Genomic DNA, 9,940 nt, shown 5'->3' on the forward strand with positions numbered 1-9,940 from the left:
TTTAGTTGTAGAGACAGATGTGAACAGGGTAAGGATGATGGTGGTAATAGGAGAGGGTCTTCATGTCACGAATAGTGGTAGTTCGAAAAAAGGGGAAGTAAGGCCTTTGAATAGTAGGAAAAAGTTGCAGGTGGGGTTGTCCAACCGTTTACTCCCTAGGGTCCCTGCGGAAAATTGTTATTAGTTGAGTGAGTACGGAAAAATACAGAAGATGATGTGAATAGAGCCTTACGGTGAGGGGATGAGATGGTTGGATGTGATTTTAAGAGGTTTTGGAGGTTTTGTGGATGTAGTCTTACAAGCAATTGTCTGTGTGTCTCTATACTTTCGACAATAGCTTTTCCCAGTGTGGCAGCAGCCTGCCAGGCTTGTGGTGAGTTGGTGTTTATTTGTAGGTCACCCCTCAGTTGTTATGTTTCCCTATATTCTAGTAGGTAGTGCAGGAGGGTCTGTTGTGGTATGACATCACAATGTTCGCAGGGTCTTTGGTTGTTATCCAAGATCTCCCAGTTTGCCTTGTATCCCAATCTGAGCCTGTGTATACATACAGCCTGCTCTCTTAGGGTGTATCTGTCTATGGGGGGAGGCTCTAGCTCTGTGTCCCATTTGTACCAAGTGGAAGAGGGAGAGTCATTCCCTATCCACTTGTGTAGCTCCTTGATTAGATTTTCTTTGAGCTGTGGCTTTATTTCATTCTTAATTTGAGGTAGTGCAGACTGTATGTGCACTTGTACACTTTCTATGTGACTGGTGCTTTTGGCTAGTTCATCAGCCTTCTCATTTGCTGGTATCAAAATGTGACTGGAAATCCAGTTTAGATTTACATGTCTGCCTCTTTCATTGTGCTGATACAATAGAGTTTTGATATCAGCTAGTAGGCCCTTGTTTTTTTTATTCTTTTCCTGTTGCAAGGCTTGCATTGTGGATCTTGAATCAGAATGTATGACTACTGGTCCTTCCTCATTTTTAATGGAGTATTGTAGTGCTTGTTTTATTGCAACAAGCTCTGTCTGCATGGTAGAGACATTGTTGGATGTTCTCCAGCAGGCCATAAGGTTACTGGAAGATACTGCAGCTCCCTCTGTTTGGGTTCCAGTGTCTACAGTACCGCCAGTGTAGTAGGCCTGCGCCCCTGCTGTTTCCGCAAACCGGATTGCTGCCTGGGCGGCATTCCTAAGTTCCTCCATTGTGCAGTCTTCCTTTTCTCTAGGAAGCTTAGTATACCTGAAAGTTGCTATTTGTTTTTTCCAAGGTGAAATGTATAGTGCGCCCTGTCCTGAGTCTGGGCTTAATTGTATGATATCTTCAGCTAGGTACTGGCTCTTTATGTTGTTACTATGGTCTTTGCCATAGGAGCTTGGTGCTTGAACCTCAGGGTGCTTTGATAGTTCCTCTCGTACCCTCATTTTTGTTATAGAGTCTCTGTCTGAGATGAACATCTCTGCAATTGTGGATGCATTTCTCTGTGCAACCCTTTTTTCAAGGGATGGCAGACCAGTTTCCATCCTAGTATGATCCTCACAGCATTGTTTTAAATTACTTCTACTGAGGCTTTTTGGGTGTCTGTCAGGTTTGTAAGGGTTGAAGTGGCAAAGTCTACTAGCGTTCTGGAACAGGCTAGGTAGTACTTCTTTCGAACAGGCTTATTTGCTCCTTCATTTAGCTTAGTCATGTATCTCATGGCTGCCAGTCTAGTATCCGCTTTTTCCTTGAGATACTTGATTTCTTCCTTGAAGGTGAGTTGCTTGTCAATTACAACTACCAGGTATGTGTATCTGTTCACCCACTCTAGGTCCTCCATTCCTATTGTGAGTGGATGCAGGGTGTTTGGGGCTTTGATTGTCATTGCCTTGGTTTTACCAATGTTTATTTTTAGTCCCAGCTCATTGGACTTTTGACTGATGTCATTCAGTGCTCTCCTCATTCCTACAATTCGGACTGGTCCTCGAGCTATTAGACATACGTCATCCGCATAGATGAATATCTCTACTCCTTTAGAGATTTGGAGAGAGGCTATATTTTTCATGAGGATGTTGAAAAGGAGGGCACTGAGAATACTCCTTGTCGTGTGCCATTTTCCAAGTCGTGAAAAGCTGAAATCACTCCTTGGAATTTGACTCTAGCTTGTCTTCCTAGCATGTAGTTCTTAGTCCATGCTAGTAGGTGACCTTTTTCAAAGTCTTTGAAGACTATTGTTGCCTTCTTTTGATTAATACAGCGGAGAACGTCAGTAATGTATTCAGAAATTCCAATTCCCTCCTGATATGCATACAGCTGTTTGTGTAGGGGGCAAATTTTGTATTTCATTCTGTTTAGAATCATTTTTTTCTCCTGTCTTTTCCATGCAGGATACTAAAGCTATTGGTCTGGAATTTCCTGGATCCTTTGGATTGGGGATTGGCTGTGTCTTGTTGCCTCCAAGCTTGAAGACCTATGTTTTTTATCATGGTGGTGATCCTGTCTGCCCCTGGCGCAGTGTCTTTTCCTGACCTGTGTAATGCCCTTAATTCCTCAATTGTGTATGGGGTGTCTGTGTCATCCTGTAGCTGGCAGGTTGTATTAATCTCCTCCCACCTGGCTGATGCCAGTTGCTCTTGCAGCATTCTGGTTTCAGGGGAGAGATTAGCTGATAGTATTCTGTTTGCAAAGGCTGTTGCAATTCTTTCTGCCTCCTCTTGTGGGTTTGGGTGTGTAGCATTTGCTGTCTTCTTTTTTTCTGGCTACTCTGTGTAGCCATTTCCATAACTCTATGAGTGTTGTATAATGTGACAAGTTTGTGCACCATTCCATTTTCCTATTCTTATTTCATGGATTCTTTATTGTATTTCATTTTTAACTGTTTGCAGTATTCTCTATTTTCTACTGTGGATCTTCTTATGTAGACTTTTGTGACCCTATTTAGCCGTGTTTTAAGTCTCCTTACTTCTGGGCATTAGTACCAGGAGTCCTTGTATGTGCAGTTTCCTCTTGCTGCCTTCAGGGGCATTGCTTTATTAGCTGCGTTGTGAAACGCATCAACTAGGTCTTTCTCTAGTTGATCTATGTCCTCTGGAGGATTGTAGCTTGCTGCCCATTCCTTTATGGCTAATTGAAATTAGACCCAGTCTGCTAGGTCTTGATTCCATCTTGGTGGAGGTAGTGGAATTTGAGGTAGCTGTTGTATCTCCAATTCTGTTACTGTGGCAAAGTGGTCACTAATCAGGGTTGCCTGCACTCGCCATTTAGTTAGGTGTCTTACTGCTGTTGTGAGAAAAGTATATCTAGTCTGCTTCCTCTTAAGTGTGTAGGTTGTGTTTAGAAGGGCAACTCCTTCAAAGTCCTCCGAGGCAAAGGCTATATGCTCCCCTGAAGGGTTTGTCATTGATTGGGATGATAATATAGGATGGTGTGCATTAAAATCCCCGAATATAAGTGTTGGAGTTCTTTCTGCATGAGCAATGAGTTGTGTCAGTTGCAGCACTCTGGTGTCTTCCCAGTTTATTTTCCTGTATATGTTGTATATATCTACCTTTTGGGTCAGTAATGTTACTGTTATTGCCAGTGTCTCTACATTGGTACAACAAGGAATTGGGTTGTGTAACCCTGTTGTGTTTATTGTTGTTCTAACTAATGTAGCTAAGCCTTTGTCTGTGCCTATCTGTGGCGGGGTGTAGGCATTGTAACCTGCAATTCTCACCTTTTTTCCTGTTGTTAGGAATGTTTCATGCAACAGGATAACATCTATCTCTCCGTTTTCCATACTGCAATTAGGGAGAACATTTTTTGCCTCCATCCAGCCGAGTTCCAATTAAGGACCCTTATTCCTGAGTGTACATTGAACTGTACTGTCTTGGGTCCCTACGGGCGAAGGCAATTGCCTTGACCTCAGCGGATGGGGTGGATGAGGTAGATGAGGTGAGAGTGTATGAGGTGATAGTGGGTGGGGTGAGTGGAATGATAGGGATGGAGTCTGATGTAGCGGATGTTGAAGGTACGGGTGATAGTGGAGATGGAGTGGGTGTAGATGTTGTGGAATGGGAGGTGATCTCCTGGACAGCGTTAAAAGGGTGGGGAGAAAGACTTAGGTTTGGAAAGGAAACCCATGAGGACTTTTTCAATGCTGGCTGCTATACTGTCACTACTGATTTTACCGGTCACAGCCTGTGTGACAAGGTCGGTAAGTTTTTCTCTTAGAACTGTAGTCTTAATGAATATAGTTCTGGGTAGAGGTTTTGGGGCTTGGGGTGTTGAGGTTGGGGCACAAGAGGAGGATCTAGCTCTGGAGCTTTTACTGTGCTCCTACTGAGTGTAGTATCTCTTCCTTGGCAGAGGTTTGGGAGCCGTCCTTCCTCTAGGCTCCTCTCTCTTCTCCTTGGGGAGGGCAGCAATTTCCTAGGCTACCCTTTCAGGGAATCCCCAAGCCATGGCAGTGTGGCCCTTTTTGCAGTTAGGGCATTTAGGTGTGGTTGGAATTCTTGCCGCCTTTTATTTATGCAGTCCGGAGTAGGGTGTCTCTGGCTGCATTTCACAGGTGGGAAATTTGGCCTGGCACTGGTCTTTATGGTGGCCAAATCTTTGATAATGGTAGCATATTAGGGGATCTGGGTAGTATTTTTTAACCCAGAAGCTGCCGAAGACACCAAGGTCTACTTTCTTGTGGTAAGGCCCCTAGAAAGTGGCAAGGATGGCCTTTGTTATGTAGCCAGCTTTGTTTGTCCTTCTTTCTGCCACTGTGATGTTAGGCAGTTTTGTCAAATGGGTTTTCATCATGTCAGTGGGGTAGCCCACAGCAACAGCCTTCTTTATTTTCTCCTCCTCTCCGAGTTCTCACAGATTAATGTCGGAGGTGCCTCTCAGTGTAATGAGGGCTCTGGCATCCTTGGTGGAGATAGTCCATTGCCCATGTCCTTTGGGTTTGGCTACAATTTCCTGGTTTCTGTGTTTCTGTTCAAAGGCTGCAATAGCCTTGAATGCCTCCGAAGAGCTGCTGGCTACTACCTTAAAGTAGTAGGTCTTGCCAATGTTCTGCTCTTCAGCAGTTGGGTTTTTTTTCCTTCAACGTTTTGAGCCTGGGGTCTGGTTTCAGCAGGGGCAGGGGCAGAGTTCCTTTTTGCCTGTTTCTTCTTCCTTGTGACCTGTGTCCATTTCTGGCTTTCCTTGTCCTGGTCAGTGTCTTCCTGAACTCGTATCCTGTTGGGTTGGTCGTTGGTATAGCAAAGTTTCAGGTCTGGGTGTGGTGTCATATATTCGCAAGGAATAAGTTCCAGTTCTTCCATTGTTTACTCATTAGCCTTCTTCCTAGCCAAGTCCATAGAGGGGGGGGGGGGAGAGGATAGACAGTGTGTCTGGTTGGGTTGTCCAACCCTTTAAGCCCTAAGGCCCCAGACAAAGTTATATATAGAGATAGAAGGAGGAATAACAGAATCTGTAAAAGAACGGTTATTCAGGGAGGCACTATCTATCCTATTTGTAGCTAGATACTGGCCTGAACAAGTCGCAGCTGGGGAGCCTCCTTACTGCTTACAAAGCACTAAGAATGCCCAGCAGTCCACTCCTGCCGGCAGGGAGGTTTTTGGGATGTAAATAAAACAAAGAACAAACCTATTTCTTTATTGAAACTAATTGTGTGACTTTAAATCCTGGTTTATTTACACCAGGTTAGCAAAGCCCTATCCCCTAACTCCTATTACCTAATCTAGGTTTATAGGTGCCAAGCCTAGCGGCCCTGTGCCATTTACCACAGACGGCGAGAGTTGGATTTTTTATCCTTGATTCCTGCTTCGACCGGAGTTATAAATACCACAAGGGCTACCAGATGTTCCATAGGAGGATCTGTCAGTTGTTAGAAAAGTTAGGATATTTTTAGAACGAAGCCTAACAGGTCCTTTGATTTTTTCTTATAGAAAAGGCTGAAGATTAGCCAGTTCTTGAGGCCAAGGCCCTTGACAGTGGTGCTGAAAGGTGCCCTACAGCTGCCTACACAGTATTGGTAGCACAAGGCAGCCCCTACAGGCAGGAATACTGGCAACAGCGGCAGTGGCGGCGATCTCTGCAAGCAGAGAAACCAGCAAAACAGCAGCAGTCAGCAAGCAGCTATATCCAGGAAAAAGCAGCAGGTGGTCGGCAGTCAGCGAGGCGAGACAGCTTAGCAGCAGCAGCAGCAGCAGTCAGGAGGTCTTCTCTCTGTGGGAACAGCGAGAGAACTGAATCTGGGCTGGTGTTGTTGTTGTTGAAGATTGCCTGGCCCTTGCGGCCAGACACAGGCTCCTGCACTCTTGTAGCCCGTAGGTAATAGGGCAGGTGTTATTGTGAGGGTTTATATACGGAGTCCTACTTTGAAATTCCATCCTTATTGGTCAATGACAGCCCGAGGGCGGAGGCTATTAATCATGGGAGGTAGTGGACTCTGGAAAGACCTGACCTCAACACCACATAAGAGGCGACCTTGTTGCCAACGCGTATAAGGTCCACCACCAACAATAGTCCAGGCAATAGCAACCATAACACGACTGATAGAGCCAAAGGCCAAAACATGGATTATCTCCAGACAGAACCAGAGCCATTAATCCCACCAAGCATGCTGGCTAGCCAGAGGCTACTACCTCCCAGGATTAATGGTCTTCGTCCTCGGGCGGTCCTTGACCAATAAGGATGGAATATCGAAGCAGGACTCCGTGTATAAGCCCTCACAAAACCACCTGCGTTACAGTTCACTCTTGATAATGAGAAGAAAACCTTCTCACTGCTCAAAACCGGTTGAGTTGAAGGATGTGTTATACTCAACTCCACGTATTTTATAATTCTTGTACATAAGAGACCATTACTTTGTGCACACTAATATTGCGATAGTGTTTCATACTCTGTACGTATTATCTGTACTTTCATAGTGTGTTGTGATATATTAAAGATGAATTGTGAATGATACGGTCTTCATCTCCTTCCTATTGATAATATGTCCTTTACCCAGTTACTGGCGGACTGTAACAATAAAGAGAAAAGGATAATAAGAACAATAGAAAAAGTTAATTACAAAATTAACGTCCACTGAGGCAGCAATCATTTTCAATAAAACCTGCTCAAAAGAGGGTCTACTCCCGAAATAGTATTATTATTTTTATTAATTTTATTATTATTATTATTTTTTTTTTTTATTATTGTTATTATTATTATTATTATTATTATTATTATTATTATTATTATTATTATTATTATTATTATTATTATTATTATTAGCTAAGCTACAACCATACTTCGAAAAGCAGGAGGCTGTAAGCCCGAAGGCCCCATTAAAGAGAAATAGCCCAATAAGAAAAGGAAATAAGGAAATACATAAAGTATATGAAAAGTAATGAATTATTACTATAGAGTATCTCAACTTCAGAAACTATGTTGAATTAGATATATCATAATTATATAAACTATGACGAGAGACTCATATCAATCTGTTCAACATAAATTATTCGCAGTAAATTGGAGCTTATTATGGATAAGGGAAGACTGTTAGAGTATGTGATGATACGAGATAATACTTTATTTCATGTAAGGCTTTTTCTTTTTTATTAACCTCTTTGTTTAGAGACTTGATTTATAAGTCTGTTAAGATTTTCTGATGACATCATTATCATTGCTCACACCAAAGAAGAGCTTCAACATATGCTCACCGAGCTAAATGAAGCAAGTAAATCAATTGGCCTCCACATGAACTTCTAAAAGACCAAAGTCACGAGCAATAAATATACTGAAAATGCAGATGACATACTTGAAATTGAAAACCAACAAATTGAGGAAGTGGACCACTACATCTACCTAGGACAACGAATCTCTCTACATGACGCCTGTAAAGAGAGCGAAATAAAAAGAAGAATAACCCTCGGTTGGCAAGCGTTTGGAAAAGCCAGTACAGTGTTAAAGAATAAGAAGATTCCTATCATCTTAAAAAGGAAAGTCTATGATCAGTGTATCCTCCCTACTGTCACCTATGGGGCCGAAACTTGGAATCTAACAAAAAAGCTTTCCCTTATATTACGAACAATGCAGAGGGCACATAAAAGAATTATGCTAAATCTAACATGGAAGGATAGAAAAACAGCTAAATAGATACGTCAAAAAACTAAAGTAAGGGATATCCTTGAAACCATTAGAGCGCTCAAATGGAACTGGGCAGGGCACATTGCCAGAATGACAGACAACCTTCTGGACATCACGAACAACCTTCTGGACACCCCGAGGATACACAAGAAATCGAGGAAGACAAAAAACCCGCTGGCGAGATGACTTAGACCAACATAAGCAACAGTGGCACAGAATAACTTGCGATAGAAGTCTGTGGAGAAACCTGGGGAAGGCCTACATCCAACAAAGGACTTTTGAAGGCTGAAATGATGATGATGATGATGAGGAAGCTAATAAGGGCCTTAACAGAAACATGAACTGAATTTGAGTGAGTTTATTCAAACTACACAATAAGCTTATATACAAACAGTTGAGGATAACAATGGCGTAAAAAACTTAGCAAAATGAAACATGCAATGAGAAGCTTAAACAGGTTTTTCTAGTATCAGAGAGAGAGAGAGAGAGAGAGAGAGAGAGAGAGAGAGAGAGAGAGAGAGAGAGAGAGAGAGAGAGGCATTACAGGGTATGAGCATGTTTGAAATACACGTGCATTATGAGTTGTTTGAATATAGTTTGATATAAATTTTTCCCATTTAATCACTTCAAATGGAGCCAGACTAAACCACACATTCCTCGTTTTTATACAATCATGATTTTTTTTTAAAGAAAATGGAGGGCTATAAATCCTAATTTAACAAACTTTCATAAAATCTGCTTTCTTTAGTTTGGCATTTTTTTTTTTTGGGGGGGGGGCCAAAAAATCCTTTACCTAACAAGATTAAACCATATAAAAAAGATTCATGCTAATGCTATTAAAAACGGCCCCTCTAAGCATTGTTGATGAACTTCCTAGATAGACCATGACCTTATCTTTAGGTATATTATGTAGTTACACTTGACATGGGCTTTTCCTTCCATTACGTCAGTGCGTTGGTTGGATTCAGCGAAGATCCTCAGGGAGAAGAGAGATAGACCACTTTAGTGATATTATTAATGGTCTTCATATGCTCTCTCTCTCTCTCTCTCTCTCTCTCTCTCTCTCTCTCTCTCTCTCTCTCTCTCTCTCTCTCTCTCTCTCTCTCTCTCATCAAGATGTAATTTCAAATACTTTTTCATACATATGGAGTAAACTACAAAAAATAATTACTTACAGCTATTCGAAAAACAAACGCAGATACTGACATACTTGTGCATTACATTCGCAACTACAAACCCACACACATACAAATGTACCCACACCCACATATAGGCTACACATCACCCAAAACTTGAACATGGATACAAAAATATGCACAAATATGCTTCAATTCAGTCCATAAATCTTACAACAATAATAGCTGCTTAGACTTTTGGATTGAAATGCGAATTGCAAATGCTTATGAAAAGTCTTTTTCACTTCATGGTGACATATGAAATCTACTTAGGGTTAGTAGATTATGGTTGGTCTCAGGAAAGGTGAAAAATGACAAAGGTCATTAACGTTATCTCAATATATAAGAACGAAACATTTCTAGAATACCTCATCTTCCAGTAATACATGAGTATCTTTTAAAAACTCTAAAAACCTTTAATAAGTCCATATTTCAATGAAAATAATTACTGATCATGATAAAATGAAGAATCAACCCAGACTTTCATTGAAAGAAAATTTGTAATGACTATTCCCAGAGATACAGAAATTCCAAATTGATTATTTAATGTTTCTCTCTGGTGCAGTTATTTGCTTAGATTAAACAGGAAATCTCATTAAACTAGTCCAGTTAATGATTACTGGACAAATTAAAGACCTTGCAACTGACTCCATCCAAAGAGTAAATGCATGTATTCCTTAGAAGGGTCAAACATTTGT

General features: G+C 41.5%; 3 protein-coding genes across 3 annotated transcripts in view; all 3 read right to left on the bottom strand.

Annotated features, from left to right (window-relative positions):
* Nucleotides 1-410: 410 nt before the first annotated feature.
* LOC137647875 (uncharacterized) lies at nucleotides 411-1,505 on the bottom strand. Its single transcript, XM_068380829.1, has one exon. It carries the CDS (start codon nucleotides 1,503-1,505, stop codon nucleotides 411-413), a length of 1,095 nt encoding a protein of 364 aa, XP_068236930.1.
* A 1,589-nt stretch (nucleotides 1,506-3,094) lies between these two features.
* On the bottom strand, nucleotides 3,095-3,739 carry LOC137647876 (uncharacterized). Its single transcript, XM_068380830.1, has one exon. The coding sequence runs from the start codon at nucleotides 3,737-3,739 to the stop codon at nucleotides 3,095-3,097; it is 645 nt and encodes a 214-aa protein (XP_068236931.1).
* Nucleotides 3,740-6,328: 2,589 nt separating this feature from the next.
* Nucleotides 6,329-9,940, bottom strand: part of LOC137647877 (uncharacterized) — a 32,981-nt gene continuing 29,369 nt past the window's right edge. The window contains exon 2 of the mRNA XM_068380831.1: nucleotides 6,329-6,488. Within this exon, the coding sequence (XP_068236932.1) occupies nucleotides 6,329-6,488 (160 nt within the window). The remainder of the gene's footprint in view (nucleotides 6,489-9,940) is intronic.

This window comes from Palaemon carinicauda, chromosome 10, assembly GCF_036898095.1.
Source record: "Palaemon carinicauda isolate YSFRI2023 chromosome 10, ASM3689809v2, whole genome shotgun sequence".
NCBI classification, from domain to species: domain Eukaryota; kingdom Metazoa; phylum Arthropoda; class Malacostraca; order Decapoda; family Palaemonidae; genus Palaemon; species Palaemon carinicauda.

Excerpts from the sequence above, each read along its gene's own strand:
- LOC137647875 (XM_068380829.1), bottom strand. The coding sequence starts at position 1,505 with ATGGAAACTGGTCTGCCATCCCTTGAAAAAAGGGTTGCACAGAGAAAT.
- LOC137647876 (XM_068380830.1), bottom strand. The coding sequence starts at position 3,739 with ATGGAAAACGGAGAGATAGATGTTATCCTGTTGCATGAAACATTCCTA.